Consider the following 24827-nt stretch of genomic DNA (forward strand, 5'->3'; position numbering starts at 1 on the left):
CTCAACACATTTCTAAGGTTCATTCATATTGTAGCATGTGACAATACTGTATTCCTTTTTTATTGCCAAATATTTTACTGCATGGATCTACCACATTTTATTAATCCACTCATGATCTGATTGACATCTGAGTTATTTTCACTTTTTGGCTATTATGAGTAATGCTGCTATGCACAGATTCTTGTGTGGACATGTTTTTATTTCTCTTGTATATATAACCAAAAGTGATGTTGAGTAGCTTTATTTTGAAGTATTATTTTCTAAATAAAGTTATCTCTGCTTTTTATCACTATTAATTTCTTCCACCTCTGAGTAACTACAGCCTAGCTTAGCTAAATAAAGTTTGCTTCCCTTAATAAGCCTAATTGTATACTATTCTTGGCTTATAAAAATCAGGTTTCAACCTGAGTTTTTAGTGTGTGGCTATATAAATGATGATGAGTGCCATTCAATAATCAGAAAATTGATGACTTTGTTGACATATTCAGAAGCTAGTGGTATATTAACTTACCTGTGTTTGTTATGGACTTCTGCATTTTAGTGATTTTAAAATGTAGCAGCCAGTTTTGAGCACAAAAGAATAAACATTAGCCCAAATTCTGACTTTCTTATTGCTTTAATATTTTAATAATTTCTGAAGAATTATAGCAGCTACCAGTTAAACCATTAGATTAAAAACAGAAGTGTTGACACAGGGTGGCAGAGTTTACTGATTTGTTAATTTAACATGTGACACTTATAAGGGTATCTGTGACCTGCATGAGAGTAGTGTGCCACTTTATATTATATTCTTAGTGACTTTGCTTAAATATGTATTCACTGAGGGTCAATTCCTAGTGGAACTGGATTGGATTAGATGCCTCTTTGACCTGACTAGCATTTAGCATATGGAGGACATCTAGTATATGATATGTCATACTATTCTTCTTCCTTCTTGCCTCTTTTAATTCATCTATTCTTCTAGAATATTGCTGAGTGTTTTCAATGCTTCTTCTTCAGAAAGTAGAACTCCTTAAACATATACAGAAAACCTGCCTCTCCTGCTAGCTGAGGATAACGTGTCATCTACTTACCGTGGAAGGCAGAAGGCAATTGCCTCAATCATGTCCAATTCTCTTGACTTTGCCTATTCCTGTTGATCAGCACTTAGCATGTCATTTCATGGAGAGAGTTTTTCCCCCCTTTTGTTTTCTTCTTTTGAAAGCCCTTGTTTCCTCTAGACAGAATACGTAACCAGAGTTTTTTCCTGGAGCGTTCTTTTGAATACACATTTCCAGGTAGTACGTTCAACATATTAAAGCTTTCCACCCTCAGATGGTGCTCATCATCGGCATGTCTTTTACATCAAATGTGCCCCTCCTCCTAATCCAGTGACCTTTTCTGTTCTGGTTGATATCTTCTTAATAACTTTCTGCTTGATGGCTTCCTTCTTGCATTGAGTAGTTCAAATCCTGTCACCGCACAGGTTCACTCCTTAAATATACTGAGAGCCATGGTGTCAGGGGCCCATGAAGAATTTTGCTTACATGACAGAGTTTGTCTCCTCCTCAGAAATCCCAACAGAAAGGAAGGTTTGTCATCAGTATATTGTAGAAAAATGAATAAACAACTCTTGAGAAAGAAGGATATTCAGATGAGAATGGGAGTGACAGTTAAGAAAGAGACTGCAGCTATTATTGCTAAATAACATTATAGAAGAGCTCCTTTTGTGGTAGAATCCTGTTATGGGCTGAGGCTTGAGCTAGAAAGTAGAAAGAGGCTGGTCAAATGTTGGGTATGGAAAACCAAGTATGGGGAAGCTCAGCCTTGGATCACATTCTTCAGCATCAAGATGCATGAGAAATGCACAAGCTTGGCAAATGCTTAAATAAAATTATTATTGCTGACTACCATTCATGTTTCCTCTACCACTCACACTTATAAAGCCCTCCAGTGTCAAGATACTGTCAGCTTCTCTCCTTTGAAATTGGGGTGGAAAAGAATGAGAGGATAAGATTTATGACTAAATTTAGGAGTGATTGAATAATAGATTTGTTCATTTTAATAAGTATTTATCAAATGTCTTGTATGCCAGCACTGTATTAGGTGCTGGCGACAGAAAGATGAATAAGGCACTGTTCTTGCCCTAAAGGAATGAGCAGTCTAGTTGAGAAGCAAAATATGGCCTACCAAAAAAAAAAAAAAAAAAAAGAGACTGTATTTACACATAACATTGAACCACAGGAGAGTGCTTGGATTGTAGAGTGTCATAGCGCGTAGGAGTTCAGAGGAGGAATTGAGGACTGGGATAGGTGGGCAGGAAAACAGACCAGGCTAGGAAAAGTATCTGTGGGGAGGCTGAGCCTGGGTCAGATCAGATTCAAAATGAAGTGAAGGCTAGAATGATCCAGACTTTGTACATCAAGTAATCCGTTTCTGTTTTATTAAAGGAGAATACATTATAGGGATTACATATGCAATGGAGAGCTATTAGGTGTACTACAAACAAACCTTATCTGCATAGTCGGTGATCTCTTTGCTTGAACTTTTGCTATTTAGTGTCTTTGTTAGTGAATGTATTTGTCCTCTGATTCTCCAGTCTGGCGGTCCACCCTTCCGCTTAATGCCTGTTGCTCAGAATTACCGACTCCGCAGTGGGGCAGATCACAAGCACCCCTTAACCAGATCCACTTTCCAGCTGCGGAGGCAGCAACCCCTGCTTTGAGGGCCTCCTTTTAACTACAAAAAAAAGGTGTGATTTTATCCAGATCTGTGGTCTGACTTTTCAGACCTCTCTAAGTTAGTTTTGCCAATTTTGCTCACTACAAAAGCTTCCAAAAAGGCATAGCCTATGCAGAATCTCAGTCTTATAAAGAAAAATGTTGATGCCATGTTATCAGAGGGTGTTGTTATATGTGGCACCCCCAATAATTAGAACATAGGACATATAATTACGACAGCACTGAGCTGTCTGGGTTGAGAGACACTTCAGAATTTAATTAGCCAAAGGCAATAATAATAAGATATAAGATGTAGTCAGTATCCTTCAAATGCTAGAAATTGAGCTGCCTTTCCAACAGGAAGGATTGAGGTAAAATACTGGCATGTTAGCGTTGCATTGCAGAATAATGGCAGTTTTAAATTCTAAGGTGATTTTAACGTTATGATTGTTTTCAAATTATTGCAATTTTTGCCTGTCTAATTTCCTTGTCAACTCAGGGTGGGTAGGGACTGTGTCTCTCTTGTTCATGCTGTGCCTGGCATCTGAAGTAACATTCAGTAAGTCTTTTTGAATGGATGAAGGATGAAAGCAATGAACCGATTTAATTCCTCTATGTCAGGGCTTGAAAACTAGCTTATTGCCTTTGTCATACAGGTATGGGTGTATGTGTTGTTTTTGTTTTTGTTTTACCTTTAGTTTAAAAGAAAAGGATTTCAGTACCAATATTAAAAATGGGAAGAGGCCGGGCGCGGTGGCTCAAGCCTGTAATCCCAGCACTTTGGGAGGCCGAGACGGGCGGATCACGAGGTCAGGAGATCGAGACCATCCTGGCGAACGGGGTGAAACCCCGTCTCTACTAAAAAATTCAAAACTAGCCGGGCGAGGTGGCGGGCGCCTGTAGTCCCAGCTACTCAGGAGGCTGAGGCAGGAGAATGGCGTAAACCCGGGAGGCGGAGCTTGCAGTGAGCTGAGATCTGGCCACTGCACTCCAGCCTGGGCGACAGAGCGAGACTCCGCCTCAAAAAAAAAAAAAAAAAAAAAAAAGGGAAGATTTATATAAAACTCTGGATTTTTCTGTTTATCTGGAAAAACCAGAAGACGTATGCCTGTAATCCCAGCACTTTTGGGAGGCCGAGGTGGGAGGATCACCTGAGGTCCGGAGTTCAAGAGCAGTCTGATCAACATGGTGAAACCCCATCTCAACTAAGTACAAAAAATTGGCCAGGCGTGGTGCTGCATGCCTGTAGTCCCAGCAACTCGGGAGGCTGAGGCAGGAGAATCACTTGAACCCAGGAGGCGGAGGTTGCAGTGAGCTGAGATTACGCCATTGCACTCTAGCCTGGGCAACAAGAGTGAAACTCTGTCTCAAACAAAACAAAACAAAACAAAACAAACAAAACAAACAAAACAAAACAAGAAACAGAAGATGTGATAACACTGGGCTGGTCCTTCCTACCTGGCAACAATTGACACAGAAGTTGCAGCCATTTGCTGTTGATGGGGAATGTCCTCTTCAGTGCCTACTCTGTCCACTTAGTTTCCAAGCCTGCCTGAACTCTGTGGTCATCCTGGTTTGGAATCTGGAAATTGTTAACTTTTTAAACTTAAAATTGCATCTTGTGCTCATGCATACCATATTTTAAATACAGAAAAATGATTAAGATTTTTTTTCAGGCACATGCATTATGTATCAAACTGATAATGTGCTTTAGAATCTTTTAGTTGCCTACTTGCCCCATGACTTGTAAAATGAATTAGGCTGGGCACTGGTTCATGTGGCTTTGTAGAAGGATTTCAACTTTACCTCTTACATGTTAGGACCCATGTGAGTTTTTTTGTTTTGTTTTTTGGCTTTTAGTTTTTAGGATTTGAGGCCCCAATAAGTGCCACATGGAACATTTACTAAAGCCTAGAAAGGCCAAAAGAAACAATCCTATCCCTTAGTTTTACTGTTTACAGTCTAGTTAGGAGACGTTAAACACAGATGCAAGGTAAAAGTATTCCAAGCGCAGAGATGCAAATACTTGTATTTATATTCTTTTTTACAGTTTCCAAGAATTGAGTCCTTATTTATTGAAAGAGTGTTTTTTTTTTTTTTTTTTTTTTTTTTTAAGGGTAAACTTTTCCTGGTATTACCTAGATGAGGAATTTTTATTTAAAGCATTTATGTATGTATGTATGTATGTATGTATGTATGTATGTATGTATGTATGTATTTGAGACAGGGTCTCCTTATGTTGCCCAGGCTGGTCTTGAACTCCTGGGCCCAGAGGATCCTCCTGCCATGGCTTTCCAAAGTGCTGGGATTACAGGTGTGAGCCACTGTGCCCAGCCATAAAGCATTTCCATATTAACTTTTAAAAAAATAAGATTAAATTGGATAGATTTCCAAACTCTGATTTCTCTTTTTCTTGTTTTGAAAATGTGTATTTGTCATGTTGAATGTGATGTGATAGCTATTGATGTATCTCATAGTACAGTAAAAGTAGTATATAAACACAGGAAGAAAAGATGAGACACTTCTGCATCCAGAATGTGTTAAGATGAGACACTTCTGCATCCAGAATATGTTTGCACATAATCGTTTTCATGTAGGCAGACTCTTTTCTTTTTTAGTCCAAATGATTGATTTAAACATATGACTATATAAAATATATGCGTTACACTCCAAACATGACAGTAGTAAGCAAGCTGCGTAAAATTCGTAACATTAATCTCCAAGTTCCAAATGCAGATACTCATTCTCGTTCTTTTTTTTCTCTCTCCTACATTTCCAAATGCAAAAATAAACAGCCTGCCAAGGAGCAAGTTGCTAAAGTGCTGTAGTGTTTCATCTAGGTAATCTTGGGTTTAGCTGCCTTTAGATTATATTTGTTTCCTCATTTAAATTGGCATTGGCCACAACTAGGTGCCTCTTGGTCATTTTCTGGTCAGCTTTAATGTTACAATAACTTGAAGCTAGACATGGTGCGTCCCCAGAAGAAACAATATACACGTGCTGCTTTAGTGTGAATGCCTACGTTGGTATTTCTTCCCTGCCCTGGGCCTTTTTCCTTAACAGGTGACTGTCAGATCAGATCATCTGTTGAGAGGGAATGTGTTTTACCTGAGCTGCAGGTGTGTTCAGCACTTTGATTAACAAGAATAATTTGGCCCTCCCTTCCTGGGTGTCCTCTCTTTCCTGCCCCTTCCCTGCTCTTTGCAGCATAGTAGACAAGCATTTGAATAAAATGGACAGTCTGCATTTAGCAAATTACCCTTCCAAGGGCTTCTGCTTTGCAAATAATCGGGCAGTTAAGTGGAGACAGGAAAGATCCAGAGGTAAATGTGGTCTAGTTTTGGGTGCAGGTTGACTAGAAAGTATGTCAGTAAACTTGTTACTAAGGTTCCATTTCGGCTGTTTAAAAAAATACAAATCAATTCTTGTTAGCCACACCTTAGATTTGAAGGGAAATGGGCTTATGTTATTGACCAATTATATTACATGGCTTTTAATTTTCAGGAAGGGTCATTAATATGTTTTGTTTTTGTTTTGTTTTTGAGACTCACTTTGTTCCCCAGGCTGTAGTACAGTGATACAGTCCCAGCTCACTGCAGCCTCAATCTTCTGGGCTCAAGCTATCCTCCCACCTCAGCCTTCTGAGTAGCTGGGACTACAGGCGTGTACCAGCATGGCCTGGCCACTTAGTTTTATTTTTTGTAGAGACAGTCCCCCTATGTTGCTCAAACTGGTCTCAAACTCCTGGTTTCAAGCCATCGTCCTGCCTAGACCTCCCAAAATGTGGGATCACACAGGTGTGACCCTCTGTGCCAGGCCTTAACCAAACCTTTTTTTTGTTGTTGTTATATTCATGCAATCAGAAGTTGATAATTTTTTTTTTTGAGTTGGGGTCTCATCCTTTCACCCAGGCTGGAATACAGTAAAATGTTTTTGTGTTTTCTAAGCAGTGGTTAGAAACATTAATCACTGAGCATGTTACTGTCTCAGAAGTTTCTTTGGTCTTTATATTGGAGTGCTGAGTTGTCATTCTAGTTCATGGGAGAAGCTATGACATACAGAAGGATGTGCTTTAATTAGCGATGTTGTTTGGTAGTTAAATAGGCCACAGTAATGCAGCGAATTTTTAATTTTTATTTTATATTGCCAGAATGGATCTGTTTAGAACCCATTTAAACTCTTGTCACCTTGGCAAAAAGGTCACATGGAAAACATCTTTATAGAATGGCGATTTCTTTATAATTTACTTGATGGCTTTAGTCGTGACTGAATGTAAAACTATAAAATATTAATATGAATTACAAATGAATGGCATCCATATTTTTCTCTTAGGGTTTGTGATAGGAAATCAGATACTGGGTTTATCTATATAGATAATGTCTGTCTGTTTTCGGGACACAGGGAATCGATGGTGGAGTTGGGTGATAGAAGACATCATCCTTTCATAGATCGGTGTCCACATCCAGCTACTTCCCACAGTCTCTTGCTTCCTCATTTTTAAAGTGGTTTACTCAGGATGAGAGTTCTCCTACTTTTTATTGACTACTTCTGCACACTATGCTACTCCAAGCAATCTTGGAACTTTTTTTTTCCCTGTAGATGAAGTCTTGTTCTGTCCTCCAGGCTGGAGTTCAATGGCGTGATCTCAGCTCACTGCAACATCCGCCTCCCTGGTTCAAGCAATTCTCCTGCCTAAGCCTCCTGAGTAGCTGGGATTACAGGCACCCGCTACCACGCCCGGTGAATTTTTAAATTTTTAGTAGAGACGAAGTTTCACCACGTTGGCCAGTCTGGTCTCAAAGTCCCAGCCTCAAGTGATCTGCCTGCCTTGGCCTCCCAAAGTGCTGGGATTTCAGGCATGAGCCACCACGCCTGGGCCAATCTTGGAACTTTAAAGAGCCTCCATTAACAAGGCAGAAAGATAGGTGTCACACCAGGTGTGAGTGCCGTCTTTAGAGGGGTACAGTGACCCATTTTCTAACAGTTATTCTTAAACCTAGAGGGAAATGTAGGACAAAAGATGCTGTAAGGTTGACTCTTCCAGAGATTTCCATACCTTAGCAATCTAAAAACTGTACAAAAGGTCAGAGTTAGGACTTTGAAAGAATGCTAAGTGTTTGACAAAATTTTTGGCATTTACCTTAGTCTTAAGTGCTACTTTGGAAGCCTGCTGATCACGAGAATGCTTTTAGTCTCAGCCCAATCTCAACTTCTACTTGAGTGGTTATCTGTGGACACTAAGTTAAAATTGTTGGAAACAGTGGCTTTTAACGGATATTTTTATCTCTTTCTTCCTGCTGAGGTGGAGGGAAGGATTAGTGACTATTGGGGAGGGCTTATGAGGTGCTGGGGCTGGTGCTGAGCACTTACACACATTATTTCATCCAGTAATTACACACCCTGTAAGGCGGCAATCATCTTTATAGACAAAACTTGAGGGGAGAAGGGTTACATACTTGCAACTGGCAAATCACAGAGCTGGGATTCGAACCCACTTATCTCTTTTTCCAAAACTCAGATCCTGCCTTCTGGGAAAGGTGGAGCTGCCTGGGTTGGACTTCCCTCTCAGTCTTGTTCAGGTAAACAGCTGGGGAAAGAGATGGGACTAGGTTTTTGCACAGTAGTAAATTGTAAAGTTTATAGAGGCCGTTCCTCTTCATTATCTTACATGATTTCCACATTAACTCCAGAAGGTGGCAGTGCCTCTGGCTCCCCAGCTTCTGAAAATTGAGGACTAAGCAGCAGTGGTAGTGTCAGAAGGCCTGGAGGTCAGAAGGAGTTGGGAGTGAAATCTTCCGAAGCCCCAGCCCGGGTCACAGCAACATCTCCCTTTTTTCCTTAGGGAATGGTTCTTTCCTTGAGATTGGCAATAGGAGGGCTGCTCCCTTGCGGGCCAGCAGCTGCTGAGAGATGATGGTGGCCAGAAAAGGATAGTAGAGGGTAGTAGTAGGTAGACATAGTAGAGGTAGTAGAGTTTCCTCCCCCGTGGGAGTCTCACCCTGGAGTTAGGAGAGGGCCTTTTGCCTGCCTTTTCTTCCCAAACCCCATCCTTCATTTCCATTAAAAAATTACATCACCCTAGAGGCAGCTTTGAGACTAAAGAAGTTTAAAACCTTGTAAGATTTGAACATATTAAGTGGTTTTTCATTCTGAATTTACAGAGTAATACGAGGGTAAAAGAAACAAAATTTATCCTTCAAAAGGAAAGAAAATGACCACAGGTATTTCTTAAATCTCTCACCTCTACTTTTCCTGTTTTCTAAGGGGGATACAGAATTAAGTGTCACACAGATTTTTACTGTAAACAGTGATGCTGTACCTGGTTGCTCATGAGTTCCTCGTTTTCTTTGTTTTAGATTGATGAAGGACTGCTTGGATTTTGACTTTCCTGAAGATGTTAATTATATGTTTCAAAATCATGTGTTCTGCTAAAATCACTTATGCATAGCCTTGGAAAAGAACTGGAGGCAGGGAGTTGCTTCAGGGTGCAGAATATTGTTTTGGAGGCCTTGGGAAATAAATCTTGAGTTAGTTCATTTACCACCAAGACATATTTAGTCACTGTATATAAACAAAAGAAGTCACAGTGTGCCTGGACATTATTTGTCCCAGATGGAGTTTAAACTTGGCTCATTATACTGCACTGATGTCATGGTGCATAAACTGGCTCTGAATTCAACGTGCATAGAATCGGCTGTGCTTGTATGTGCTGAGGACATGCGGGAGGAGGGGCGGGGCTGGCTGGAAAATCTTTGTCACATTTTTCCTTTGCTCTCTGTAGAGACTAGTGTCAGTCTTGAATTTGGACTTGGTGCAGAATGAGGGAAGAGTTGGAATAATCTGTTAATGTGTACGAGTCAGTATGTGTATGTCCTCAAAGCTGTAGTGCTTCCAAGACCAAGAATCTAAGTGTGCCTGGCTTTCCAACAGTTACTTAACAAAGCTCTAGTAACTCAAATCTAGAAAGGAAAATCTTAAAAGCATTACATTTTAAAAGAGCATGTTTAGTGTGTTTGCCTTGAAGTCTTAAATCTGGACAGCTTCTTTAAACTTTGCAATGGTCTTAAGTATCCAGCTGTAAAATTCTGTTTTCCTGGATTGTATGGTGGACAGTGTCTCAAACTAGTTGCTTAAAAGTATGTAAAAAGGTGGCCCAATTTAATTCTTCCTGTGTGCTTTGAGAGGGCCGCTTGTGGGAGAGAAAACTGAGCCGGAGAGGGTCCTTTCCTGGACTTCTGAGCCCTTAATAGGAAATTTCCACATACTGTGGTGTTACTTTATTACTTTTTATTGCTGGCTTTTGTTATGATAATCTTAATAAGAAGCATTTCCAAGTAATTCAAACCATTTTGTAGATGTAAAGGGCTTAGATTTCAGAACTTCTGTGAATGGATTCCTATAGGAGTCACTCTTGTTGCCGGGACACAGAAGCTGAGCAGACACTGGAATGTGAATGCATTGGGAGGTGTACCTTTAAGGAAAGCGCAAATGTTTACCAAAGAGAAAATCTGGTCAGAGGTGAGAAGTGGTTGGTTTTAGATTTTATTGAGAGCATGAAACATGGCAGATTTGGTAAAAATTTTTTCTTGAGATTGTAATTTTTCTTAACTGAGAGACTTGTCTCTGGTAGGAATTTGAAGAAAAAGAAATTGAGGATAGAAGGCTCTGCTTCAGGGAGGAACACATATTTCCTAGAAGAGAACTTGTCCTGCCTTTGGGGATGTTCCTTTGACCCGGTTAACTGCATTCTCTTTATTTTAGCAGTCTTGTTGAATTATCTCCATATTGAATTGACATGGTGAAACCACGCCTAGTAGAGGGGAGAAGTGGTGGTGTGGACTAGATGAGTATGCATTTTGGTCAGACATGGCTGGATTCCTGTCACTTTGTGGTTTTGTGACCTTGGAAGGGTTGCTTTTCTTCTTCAAGCCTCAGTTTCCCCATTTGTAAAATCTAGTTAATATCTACCTAGCAGATGACAGGGATTCAAAAAAACCTGGAAAAAGGAGTTGATAAAGTACCTTGCATCATGCTGAATTAATCTTACAGATGTGATATTGAGGATACAGCTTTTTTTTTTTTTAAACAAAGAGTACATTTTTGTTTTTAACTTTAACTTACTATTTATTATTATTATTTTGAGACAGAGTCTCACTGTGTTGCCCAGGCTGGAGCAGCTGCCGCCTCCTGAGTTCAAGCGATTCTCATGCCTCAGCCTCCAGAGTAGCTGAGACTACAGGCACCCACCATTATGCCTGGCTAATTTTTGTATTTTTAGTAGAGACAGAGTAGTGATCCACCTGTCTCGGCTTCCCAAAGTGCTGGGATTACAGGCGTGAGCCACCACACCCGGCTGAGGGTACAGCTTTTGAACCTTCTATTCTTTGAAGAAAACAGTATTAAAACTTTTGGAGTAGTGGATATCCTTGCTCCTTATTTTGAACAGTGAGAGTCCTAAAGCCCAGGAAAACCCAAAACATATTTGCCATGTATCCTACAGGTTGTGTTGAGCAAGGGGAGCTTCACCTACAATGTGTGCCCTTGGACCTTGAGTTCCAGTGTTTGCTTAGGTCCCCTTGGGGGCTTCCTGTTATTGTATATTATTTTTCAATCAGCTTTGGATTCAGGCTTCAGGTAGGGCAGTGAGCAAAATGAGGCAAAGGATACATTCACATCTTCTTATCAGGATCTTTCTAGTTTACTTGCTTATGTTTTTAATCCTAGGACATTTTCTTTGCATGTGTTATTACCACAAAGATCAATATTGGGCATTTGCACCCCATCACTTCCCTTTTCCTGATTTGGAGAAAAGAGGGGACTCAAAAAACAAATACTGTTTACTTTTCAGTTTTGCCTGAGGCCAGCTGTGGTCTGTTGCACACAGACTGGGGTCTGAAAGGTGTGTGTGGATAGACAGTTTGGGTGTGGGGGCCTGGGATGAGCTTGGAGACTGGGAATCTTGGGGGTGGGGCTGAGGAGTGGGGAGTGGGAGTATATGTGACCAGAAAATAGTGGCATGAGGAATAGGCGGTAGTACTCTTCTCATGTGGTCAAAGGTCACTTTTAAAGTTATTAGGTATTCCTGGATAGTATCCTTAGTTGAGTGGAACTCTTCTGCAGCTTTTAGATTGTATCATTTTCCCCCTTAAAGATACCTGCTGGATAATCGTAAATGTGGGCTCCAAGGAGGAAGTGTTCATTTATACATGAAAACAAGCTTCACAAAGCGTGGCCAGTGGAAAAAACTCTGGAAGTGAAATGGGATCTCCTCTCTGCTATGGTTTATATGTTCATTGTCTGAGGATTGGATTTAACGGTTAAAAATGCTGCAAGTGTAATATTTTGCCTTTGGTCAGTTGGTACCGTTCTCCCAGGAGACACTTTTTTTTAGGAGATAGTCTTGCTCTGTTTCCCGGGCTGGAGTGCAGTTGGCACTGTCACGGTTTGCTACAGCCTTGACCTCCTGGGCTCACATGATCTTCCTGCCCCAACCTCCTGAGCTGCTAGAACTACAGGAATGCACCACCACGTCCGGCTAATTTTTACAATTATTTTTGTAGATATGGAGTCTCACTGTGTTGCCTGGGCTGCTCTGGAACTCCTGGTCTCAAGCGATTCTCCCCATCTCAGCCTCCCAAAGCACTGGAAATTACAGGCATGAGCCGCTGTACCTGGCCAGAAGCTTTTTTGATGGACTGATACTTTAGCCTGATTGCTTATTTGAGTGACTGGTGATTTTTTTATTTGAGGCATAAATTAGACATTTGCCTCCAGGAGTAGTCTTAGATACTATTGACACCTGGTTAATCAGCCACCCAAAGTTTAAATTGCAAAAGTAGCCTTCCTTTCCCTCTTTTAATGAGTAAAAAACAGAGTTAGTTTTAGATTTATACCTGTAAAGGAAAGATAGTACACCTTCTTTCAATTCCCCTGTTAGACAAAGAATTCCCATGGTGCTGTATTTGCTCAATTGTATTAATTGTAACTTTTGTTTTATCATTTCTCTGGACTTTGGAAGAGTGGTCACTTATTTTTTATTAAACTTTGATAAACTGCCTTCTGTTTATTTCCAGCTTCATGGTTCTTGTAGCACTAACGGTTTTGAAACATCTGATGAAGCAATAGTAGCTTAGAGGATGCTCTCATGATTTCATTAGCATGGTTCTTAACATCTCTGGAGAAAAAAAAATCAGTAGTTAAAATCTTTGTCTTTTTTTTCTTCCTGTGAAGACGTGGTGCAATATGAATCAGTTTAATGCTGACTTTGGAAAAGTAGGAAATTCTTAGTGAGTAGACAAAAAATGATGCGGTTTGGACAGCAATGTTCTGTTTCACATTTTATATTAAGGAGGACTTGTAGCAGTTATTATATTTCTGCTTTGTGGCTGGGGAGAGGGAGGGAGGGAGGGAGAGAGAGAAACATTGCCCAACTTGTATGATAGGAAAGGTTAAGTGCCGGGAGTTGGCCAGGTTGTGACTCATGCTCCTCGGGGGCTGCGTGATGCAAGACCTGCCGCCAGCTCATTCATGTCTGCTGTCAGGACCGGTCATTGGGCTGGTGTGTGTCAAACTTATTTTTATCTCTGCTTTATTGACAACGAAAACAGCTAGGTGGTCAGCCTCCCTCAGTATAATAAAATGCTTTCTTTTAAAATACCTCAGTGCCAAGATGAATACAGTTTGTTTAAATAATGACTTCTCCTCTAGTGAGAAAAATTGATATTGGGACACAAGAGACTTGCCTGGTTTCTGAGGTAACTTGGTAGATTATAATCTGGTTGCTATGGCTACTCAGCAGCAATGAAAATTACATGAACTAAACATTTGAAGGGAGGTATTTTCGTCAGATGCTTAAAAGCCCGTTACCTATCATCTTTCTCCCTGAAGAAGTGGGATGGGGGTCAGGAATTGAACTCAGTAAGCAGTGGGGGAAAGCATAAGTGGACCTTAGAGGCTGGATGCCTCTGGGTCGTTCTTTGAAGTTTGGCCTGGTGTCAGTGACCACTGAGGAACTGTTACAGACACTTTTTATGCAATATGATAAGCAGATAACGTGACGACAGTCTGGACATGTCCCAATTCAGAAATCCGTTTTCTTGCCTGGGACTTTCCATAATATTGGTGAATTGTGTTTTCTGAACCGGTATTCGGGACACATTGACAATTATGAGCGTGGTAGAAGAGAGTATATGAATTTGGGATTGTCAGAGAAAATCTAGGACATAGAGTCTTGGCATCCATTGGTTCCCCGCTCCCCCAACTAATTAATTCCATGGGCGTACATCACAGTTCTATCCCTAGAGCTTTAAACACAAAGCAAATGGTTTCTGCTTTATTACAGTGATGCTAGAATTGGTCTAAGGACCTTTAAGAAGACCTGGATAATCATCTGTATTGAAGTGTTGTTTTCTTCCATTGTAGTTTTTATGTTGTATATTTATGTAAAAATAAATGATTTTCATGTTAAAGAAATGATTTTAAAAGCTCCTTTTCAAGAAAACAAATATTTTAATCATTCTAGAGATATTGAAGGAATTTCCTTTTGAGTTTTTGAAACAATACAATGTGCTTACATTGGTGGTAATTTAAATACTGAAAACTCAAAGATTATCTACAGTTGTTACACAGGAAAAATAAATTGCCTTGAAATAACTGTCATAATTCAAGAGCACCAGGGGTGAAGCTTAGTCTGAGTTTCCCTGAATGATTCTATTTTTTTCCAGGTAATGTTTTTTCTGATTTAAAATTTTTAGTATTCCAGCAGTGTCATCTGGATGAATTATTAGAAGAGGCAAAATACATGGATATTAAAGATGGAGTTTTTAAAGATGAAATGGCTTTGATCTCAATAGTTTTACAAAACAAATTATGGTGTATACAGTAAATAAAGTTGACTTTTAAATTGCATCTTATGAAAGCTTAATTTCTAAGCTAAGATAATTATTTGCAATAGTTTTTTTTTTTAATGTTTTATGACTTTCATTCGTTCAGTGAAAGTAGTTATTGAGCACATAACTTATTCTATGCCAGGCGTGGGGCTAGATAGCTGGATGTTATCTTTATCATGCCTAGATTAAAGAAGGAAAGACAGACACTAACATAATTGCTTAGTTAATTAATTGCAGTTGTAAATGCTAGGAAGAAGTAGTAGAGCGGGTTTTTTGTTTGATTGAGAACACATAGCGGGGGACCTGACCTGTCCTAAGAGTCAAACACTATATCCCAAGCTGAGAAGGATGAATAGATGTTGGTTGAGGATGGAGGAAGGTAGGTGGTAAGCTAAGATGAGGGAGTACAGGAAGAGTATCACAGACAGAGGGAACAGTATGCTTGACAGTTTTGGGCTAGGGAAGAACAGGGCTTGTTCCAGTAACTGTAGGATGAATGTGACACTGACATCCTGTCAATTTCTAGAAATTCTATGGTGATTTTAAAAAAGTTTTAGCTTTGTACATGGTGGTTTTTAACTATACTTTTTGTGGTTGTTATTGTTTTTGAGATGGAGTCTTGCTCTGTCACCTAGGCTGGAGTGCAGTGGCATGCCACAACCTCCACCTCCAAGCCATTTTCCTGCCTCAGCCTCTCAAGTAGCTGGGATTACAGGCGCCCACCACCACGCCTGGCTAATTTTTGTATTTTTAGTAGCAACAAGGTTTCACCCAGGCTGGTCTTGAACTCCTGACCTCAAGTGATCCATCTGCCTCGGCCTCCCAAAGTGCTGGGATTACAGACGTGAGCCACCGTGCCCAGCCTAACTATAGTTTTTTAAGTTTGTATTATGTCTTTTAACTTGTATTTAGATATCAATTAGTGATTTTTTTCCTTTGATTATCCTTTGATTAAAACTATTAATTTTAATCCTTTGATTAAAACTATTAATAAAACTATAAGGCTGTTGACAGAATGTACTTTGCTATTACCACTCATGGTCTAGTCTTGGAAGTTGTCTAACATTAAATATTTATGTTCATATAAGTAAAACATTGACTTTAAACATTTGGGTATTTGGTGGGGCCTATTTATAATATTTATTGAATACTGTTCATTATTGTCTTAAGATCCTATACATAGATATTCTTTTTAAAAAATTTTTTCTTGTAAATATTTTTTTGTTATCACACAATGGAATCATATAACCCAGATCAGTAATAGACACTTGGGAACAGTATGTAACACTGTTAGGTCAAAACCTCATTGCTAGATGCAGCTTTCTTCTATAAGTATAGTTTCTGCTCTTTTTTCTTCTTTAATTGTAGTTTTAAATTTGTGAAAGAGAAAAGGAATTGTGCTTTTCAAAGAAAATTTTCTTCAAATGGAGTTTTTAAAGTTAGATAGCATCATAAGCAACACAGGAGAATTCACTTAGCTAAATTCAAATACATATACTCTTTCTATCCCCATACCTCCAATTAAGACTTACACTCCAAGTTTTGTGTTTATAAAACATTTTATGCCACATACTTCCTGTCTAGTGTATAAATATAGGTAATAACACTTGACAAATCCCAGAGGTTCCAGTATTAAACTGAAATTAATGTGTTGTTTTGGCAGGTTATTCTCGTTCAAGTTAATCCAGGTGAGACTTTCACAATCAGAGCGGAGGATGGAACACTTCAGTGCATTCAAGGTAAGGACATTTTTGGTAAATATTCGAATCAAAGATTTTTTCTTTATTTGAAGGAAGTAGTGTTTTTCTATATGTGTCTGCGTGTAATTTTCTAGATGTAAAGTATATCTTGGATATTCATTTTTTTTTTTTTTCTGTCACATGGTCTCAAATATGTATTATGATGTTATCCAAAGGATATTTGTAGTGCTAAAATCTGTAATGGGTATCTGTTGGTTAATTATTGCTAAGTAACAAATTACTCCAAAATTTGGTGGCTTATAACAACAAGTATTAACTCACAGGGGCTATTGGTAGGAAGTTTTCTGCAATTACTTGTTAAGTGGGCCTCTCCATGGAGAAGTAGAGGGGGCTTATGTTATGGCAGCTGGCTTCAGAGCCAATAACTAGAGGGCAAGAGGGAGCTAGTAGGTCCAGCCCGGACTCAAGAGAAGAAATTATGAAAGGGTGTGAATACCAAGAGGCAGGTCATTGGGGACCATCTTGGAGGCTGCCCAACACAGTCTACTCTTTGACCCCCGACGATTCATGTTCCTTCAAATGCAAAATTCTCCCTCCCAGGATCTCTAAAAGTCTTATCCCGTTACAGGATTATCTCAGACTTCAGAATCTTGTCACCTAAAGTTCCAGGTGTAGGTAAGGCTTCTGGGTGTAGTTCTTTTATTATAGCTCCTAGGACACTTCTAGTTTGTATACTAATGCCTCTTCTGTATATTCACTTGGAAATAAATGACGTAGGTACTTTGATCCATATGGAGTTCTGTGTAGGAGGATCAACCTAGATCTGATGTTAGCTGGTAAACACTGCAGTGTTAAAAGGCACTGTTTATGATAGCTCTTTTTGGCAGTGATTGGGATTATGGGGTAAATGGTAAATTGGCATGCAATTGAGATCAGTATTAGGTTATTAATTGAACTGGAATCTAATCAGAAGCTTTATTATTAATACCTGAACTTGCTTACCAATATACAAACAAACTGGGGGAAATGCCCTTTAGTTTCAGTTTCCCATAATGAGCTATATAGAAACAGGTTTTTCTTTTTTTTGCCTTGCGTAGTAGTAGAGCATGTTGCTTTGTACTTTATTTTTGTATCTATAAGAACAAAACTTAGAAAATATTTCTTGAGAAATGAGTATATTTTAAAGATTCAAGGCTAATGAGTTTTAATTGAAGTTAATATTAGATTATTTAATCATTTTATTAATGATTTCTACTCTGCATTTCTCTGTTGTGTCCCAGAAATTGATCTTTGGAATTCTAAATCATTTAAAATCAAAACCTAGTCTTAGTCGATGAACAATATGGGGGAAACTTCAGGTCAAGGAAGAGAAGAAATATTTTAAAATAGTATGGACTACAGAGTCTTTCACCTATTTGTAGTATTATAATAAACGGATATTGTGAACAATTAAAACCTCAGAATTCCACAACCCTGTATCTTTAAAAAAAAAAAAAAATCACACTAGAAAAACTAGATGAAAGTCACCAATATGGGATGAAGCTGAGGTTTTCAGTTCAGTAAGAAAGCATTTAAGCCTCTGGTTATGGTAACATTGGAGCCCCATTAATTGGCTGGTAGATTATATCCCTCTACAACTAAGTATGTGTAATAGAATCTATAAAAGCAAATCACTTAGTGGATGAACATGCATAAAATCTCTTTCATTCCACCTGAGTTTACTTTTTGGTGTCTAAGGAGTGTGTGCGTGTGTATGTAGTGTGTGTATATGTTTTGTGTGCATATATGTGTATGTAATTTCACTGAGTTAGCTGTTCCTCCACTTTTTTCTTTTTTTTAATCCATGTATAACTGGTGCACTTTGCAGGAAATGTTGCAAGTATATTGCTGTCTTCACAATGGGAGCTTTGTATTTATTCATGATGATACTTGGAGATAAGTGACACTAACACTCCTTCCAGTGATTTCAAAAATGCCTTTGACCAAAACAGAATTGTGGAGCCATTTATCTTTGGCTCCCTCCAGGCTTCCTATTCTTTGTTCTCTTCTGAAGTCTCAGATACTATGGTTATCTTCATTTTGGGGAGTGGTGGTACCTGGCCCAATTAATTGAAATGGCACAGGATGGAATGAGGACTAGGACCTAGATCCAGGTGCTTTGCTAGGGTTTCGGAAGCTCGGGGGCAATAGGATGAACTGCAGAAACTGGAAAGAAAGTCAGCTTAGCAGGCTGAACCCCAAGTTCAGACTCATTGACTGCCACTAATGTGTATAAAAGGCAGTCACTGAGGCAAAAAATAAGAAAGCCTTTATGTGAGTTCCAGTATGAGTTTGTGAATATTTCACTCCAGTTGGGTAGAATATAGCAACATAAAATGTGGCAATAGGCAGTATATTTGTACATTCCAACACAAGTTGCTGTGTCATCCTCACACTCTCAGTGATTAACATCATCTCTACCATTGCTGACATTTATTCAGCTCAGGCTGTGCTTTGCATTCTGTCCTTTAGTGAGTGTGTAGTTACACACAAGGAAGCTGAGGCCTGTCAAAAAGTTACATAGCAAGAAAGAGGCAGAGTCGAGTTTTCTTCCCTGGTATGTCTGACGCCCTGAGTTCCTTGTTCTGTGCCTTTATGTCAGGGAGGACTCCATTCTCTTGATAACAGCAAGGTTAACTTCCTGTTCCTGGAGTAACAGGATTCTGAGCTGGATACTAGGATGAGTACTTAGATACCCAGAATGAGACAGATGGTTTGCAGAACAAAAGTGGATGGTGGAGACTGAGTCTTGGGAATAAGCTAGGGGCGAGCACTTTGTTAACAAAGTGAGATATACTGATTGAGCAGTGACTAGCAGACAGTGTGATGCAGGGAATATTGGTTTAGAACTCATTACATTATTTCTGCCCCAAATCACGTTTGGGTTCAGATTTGGGGTGGCTCAGCTTCCAGGTGGAGCTTCTAGCTCCAGCTGTTGTTGACTGGGGCCAGGGAGGGCTCCAGCTCCAGGACAATGAGAGAGGACTCGTAGGTACAGTGGGAGGCAGTTCTTTGCCATTTAAAAACCTATTAGGAAGGAATCTGAAAATGGTCACATTGTAATGGAAATTTCTGAAAGAAATATTTGTATTTTGTTAGGGATTTAAGAGATTGAAACTCTACTTATGTTCTTTCAACACTTGCCAACAGGTGGGAGGTGGTTTTGTTTTGTTTTTTGTTCTGAGATGGAGTCTCGCTCTGTTGCCCAGGCTGGAGTGCAGTGGGACAATCTCAGCTCACTGCAACCACCGCCTCCTGGGTTTAAGCGATTCTACTGCCTAAGCCTCCTAAGTAGCTGGGACTACAGGCATGTACCACCACACCTGGCTAATTTTTTGTATTTTTGGTAGAGACAGGGTTTCACTGTGTTGGCCAGAATGGTCTCGATCTCCTGACTTTGTGATCTGGCCGCCTCGGCCTCCCAAAGTGCTGGGATTACAGGCATGAGCCACCACACCCAGCCGGTGTTTTTTTAAATTGAGGGGAAGGTGATAGGTGGTGGTGGCCTTCCTGGAAATTTTGAAGTCATACCCTTTGATTATGCCATGGTTGAAACTGTCAGCCTAATAACTTTGCTATTTTAACACTAGCCCTCAGATTAGGGACTGCTTTGTGGGGATTTCAGGTAGGGAGTGGAGTTGGTTGCTGGGCCTTCCTGGAAACTTTGAAGTCACATTGTATGAGGTCAGTCCTCTTTACTTGTAACTGAATTTATTAGTCTGATAATTTTATCTATAGGACATTTATGAAACCACTATAAAGACCTCAGAAGCTCATTGTGATCTCATTAAAAGGCAGCTTGGAAGTGGAAAGCAAATTAATACAGAAGAATATGGGCTGAGTGGGGAAGCGCACACCTATAATCCCAGCACTTTGGGAGGCCAAGGCAGAAGGATTGCTTGAGGCCAGGAGTTAAAGACTAGCCTGGGCAACATAGTGAGACCCATTTCTACCAAAAAAAAAAAAAAAAAAAAAAAAATCAGTCAGTTGTGGCAGTGCATTCCGGTAGTCCCAGCTACTCAGAAGGCTGAGGTGGGAGGATCGCTTGAGCCTAGGAGTTTGAGGCTACATTTAGCTATGGTTGCACCACTGCATTCTATCCCAAGACCCTGTCTATTAAAAAAGAAAAAAAATGTGTTTTTATGGGAATGTCCTTGGTGATAAGGAAGAAAACACAGGAAGCACACAATATGCTGTGAACGCAGATTCATTTCTAATGGAATATTTCTCAATATTTCCCATGAAACATGAATCATAGGTCTTGAAGGGGCCAAAAATGGTCATAGTTTATTCTCGCGTGGGGTCAGCCTATACCTGTGGCATCCTAGACAAAAAAGATTTATTTTCTCTCGGCCAGATCAAAGTGTATAAAGAGCTAATTGTTAGGAAAAAATAATCTTAGCAATCAATATGAATTTTGCCTTTGCTTCAATTCAGGAATTAATAGAGGGCACACTTGGGTCTCTCCCATTATTTTCATATCTGTGTCTCGGCTGAGGTGCTGGCAATGCAGCCTTCCTTCCTGTCTACACATGCCATCTTTTTATCTGCTCCCTGTAAAATCCTCTAGCCAAAACAAACATCATGCTTCCTTTAAGACTTCAGGCCTGTCTCTTCCAAGAGTCCTCCCAGACCACTGCCTGACTTTTCCCTGAATTCTGGAGGAGCAGGTAGAGGTAGCACTACACAGTCTGGTTATATGCGTAAACCCTTCCTTAGCTCCTCGAATTAGATGCGAATTCAGTTGTGACAGGAAACAGTGTATCTTAACCCCGCTCCCCAGCTACACAGCTTGAGAATAATTACTGACTGGATTCCTGACTGGCTCTGGTATTACATTCAAGCATGATGATTTTTCTTTTAAATTTTACTCTTCTGATGGCAGTTTAAGATGTTTAGTTACGTGTTTTAGCAGTCTCTAAATCTCGATAGAAGAACTTTGAAATACCACATTGCATTGATAATTGAAGTTAATGAGTTTCCTTTAGAGAAGCGTGTTTAAATTCTAAAGAACTTTTATAATGACCCTACATTAATACTGTAATTTTTTATTTAAGACTGTTATATATAAATTGTGAGGCTAAAGAAAACAGGTGAGTGTGATGCTGATTAAAACAAAAACTGATTAAATTCTTAGGAAGCACCATTATTTTAGTAAACAGTAATATTTAAAGATACTTAATTACTAATGGGTTCTGTCCAAAATAATTTAGGAATCTTTTACCATAGCAGTTAATCTGCTAACTTGTGTTAAGTGAATAGAGATCTCGAAATGACTAAATGACAACAGAATGCGTGGTCAGAGGGGAACTCTAAGAGGGGGGCACTACTATGAAATGGCTGTAGCTTTGAAGCTATTTGAATGTGAAACTTTTTCTGCTCTTGCTTGTTCTCCGTAAGACTTCTTCAGCTCTGTGTCTAATTTTCCCCCTGCACCAGTGAGTGTGGGAACTGTATCATTGATGAACACCACGCTCTGCCCAGTGACTCTGTGAATGGCACCATTGAGAGCTGTTCACCATTTCTGAATTTCCTCATTTGTCTCCCATCCCCCGCCCCTCCACGTATGAGTCAGCATTCAGAATGTCACAGGGACCCTAGTGTTACTTGTTTTTCCTTATGTGATACTTTGGGGACCTTAATGTTGCTTTTGTTTTTTTCCTTATGTGATACTTTAAGTGCATTTGTTAGACTTGTTTGACACATTAGAAGACTGACCTGCCATTCTTTCTAAGAATTTTATGACAGGTCCTAGGGAATTTGGGTTGTCTCTTGCTTAGTTTAGTGTGAAATGACAAGAATGGTGTCATAGCTTGAGCTTGCAAACTGAGGTAGACTAAAACTTCAAAAGCAAAGCATGTATATGGTCTCTCCTTTTTATACATACTTTGCATGTAAATGAGAAATTCCTGTTTTACTAGCTTAAAACCCAGGAAGAATACCTGTTGCAAATGAAGCCTGTTTTCAAAGACTGTAGTGGATCTCTGTCTTGGCTTAAATTTGCAACCAGTTTTTTGATAAAAAATATTTGGGTGATTTGAAAGTAAAATTATTGTAACATGAATGCATTAAATTCTAAATCTTTGCCAATGTTTATTATATTGGATAAATTGTTATTTGACTATTTGTAAAATATCTGTATTATAAATGGAAATGTTTCTTCCTATTACAAGATTAGGATTTTAGGAGCTGGTTTTCTACATAAGAAACTACCTTGAAAACCATTTCTTTTTTTTTTTTTCTTTTGAGACAGGGCACCCTGTCTCAAAAAGAAAGACTTGCTCTGAGACAGACTTGCTCTGTCACCCAGGCTGTAGTGCAGTGGCACGATCAGATCATAGCTCGGTTGCAGCCTCAACCTCCTGAGCTGAAGTGATCTTCCCACCTTGGCCTCCCAAATTGTTGGGATTACAGGCATGAGCCAGTGTGCCTGGCTGAAACCCATTTCTTTAGTATTTGGGGGATTTGTGAGGGATTGCTAACAAGCTGAAATGTTATTGTGAACACTTAGGCCTCACTTGGAAAATCTTCTAGAATTGAAAATAACAAGTCATTTGCCAAGGCTAGCCCTAGTGTCATGGCCATCTTTCTTTCTGATTGATCCAAAGCTGTATAGTTAGTCCTCCTGGGGGCTCTAAGCCAAGACAGTCTGAATTTCTAGGAAAATCTGAATCACTCTACCAATTTTCCAGCTCACCTTATGATTCTTAAATGTTAGCTTCAAGACCAGTCTTTTACCTGTGTGTGTTTGTACTACAAATATATATTTACATGTGTGTGTGCATATATTTGTTTCATTAGAAGATTTTTTCATTTTCCACGATAGGATTTACATTGAATTTGGAGAAAGATTGAAGAAAAATTACTTTCAGCTTTGTGGAGTACTCTTGATCTCTGAAATGTTTGGGGGCTTTATTTTGTACATGACGAGTTAGCAGTTCCTCTCAACATGGACTGATGCACAGCTATTTGTTACAAATAGACATTCCGTACGCTGACCTGATAAACCCCTTTACAGACAGCCTCTTGCTGCTGAGTAACTGGAAGTTTACCAGCAGGTGGTTTCCACCAGGGCCGGAACATACTGACAGGTCCAGAGCAGAAAGTCTGGGTTATGGAAGGAATGAGAGCAAAGGCTGTGACTGAACGTGCAACTGTCATCTTGCTGGGATTGTGTAATGTCATGAGGCTGGGTTACATCAATACCAAACTATGTTGCTTTCCTAGGAGGTTTTAAGTCCCTCTCAAGGGAGGTACTCAGGGTATATGCTGCTTCCTGCCTTTCTTCTTCCTGTCTCAGTTATCTTGATTTTTATGCTTATTCTTATATTTACATAAGAACGGAATGTTAAACCCTTAGATAAAACTGTCACCCAATGTTCTGTCATCAGACTTAAGATGAATTGGTGTTGAGTTCTCAGAGTACAGTTCTGTAGTGTGAATCCCTGGTCATTTGGTAGCTAATACTTAACCTGTTAGCCCCAGTTTCCTCTCTTAAAATGGGAACAATGATAGTACCTATCTGATAGGATTGTGAGGATAATCCATTGTAAGTGTCATCATTATGATCATCATCATCTAGTTGTATCCACAGCTTTGCTGCTTTTTTCCCCCTAAATAGATGGCATGATTAATTGTGGGCAATGACTTCATTTTCCTACTTGTAGAAATCAGTTGAAATTCTAGTCTCCCTTTCATTGCTTATTTGTGATAGACTTGCTCTCATAGGGTTGCTGGTGATGGCACCAGTTCAAACATTTTAGATGAAGGTTTATAAGAATATATATACTGTTCAGATATGGGATTATAGCTAAAACAACAGGTTCAGTGTTCCATGAATTTAAAGTAAATTTTGTTGTAGTTTTAGTTGTTGGTTTTCTTTTGAATAACAGCCATTCACTCTCACACCATGCATGAGCAGCTATATTCAGAGAAGGCTATATCTTATTTTATCCAATAAAGCAGTTTTTCTAGTGTGTCTCCTTTTACGTTTTCATTGAATTCCATACTTCTGGCTGGGCACAGTGGCTCACGCCTGTAATCCCAACACTTTGGGAGGCCTAGGTGGGGCGGATCACTTGAGGTCAGGAGTTCAAGACCAGCCTGGCCAACATGTTGAAACCCCATCTCTACCAAAAATACAAAAATTAACCGGGTGTGGTGGTGGGCATCTGTAATCCCAGCTACTCAGGAGGTTGAGACAGGAGGATCAGTTGAACCTGGCAGATGGAGGTTGCAGTGAGCTGAGATGGTGCCACCACACTGTAGCCCAGGCGACAGAGCAAGACTCTGTCTCAATTTAAAAAAAAAAAAAAATTGTTTCCATACTTCTTAAAATTTTTATTTAGGACATTCTGTTCTTAGGCAGTACCAAGAAGCAGTAAGGGCTATACATTGGGAAGGGCTATACATTATGGGTTTTAGAGTGAGATTGCCTGGCTTAAAAATCCCCTGCACGTTAGTTGTATATTGTAAAATTAGTTCCTTAATTTCTGTACGCC

At 39.5% G+C, this 24827-nt stretch overlaps 1 protein-coding gene across 2 annotated transcripts in view; it reads left to right on the forward strand.

Annotated features, from left to right (window-relative positions):
* LOC108540413 (fibronectin type III domain-containing protein 3B-like) overlaps positions 1 to 24827 on the forward strand; it is a 127493-nt gene that overhangs the window by 83500 nt on the left and 19166 nt on the right. For both annotated transcript variants that reach the window (XM_017889479.1, XM_017889480.1), the window contains exon 3: positions 16251 to 16326. In XM_017889479.1, coding sequence (XP_017744968.1) covers positions 16251 to 16326 — 76 coding nt within the window. The remainder of the gene's footprint in view (positions 1 to 16250; positions 16327 to 24827) is intronic.

The sequence above is a fragment of the Rhinopithecus bieti genome, unplaced genomic scaffold (assembly GCF_001698545.2).
Source record: "Rhinopithecus bieti isolate Rb0 unplaced genomic scaffold, ASM169854v2 scaffold_18353, whole genome shotgun sequence".
Lineage (NCBI taxonomy): Eukaryota > Metazoa > Chordata > Mammalia > Primates > Cercopithecidae > Rhinopithecus > Rhinopithecus bieti.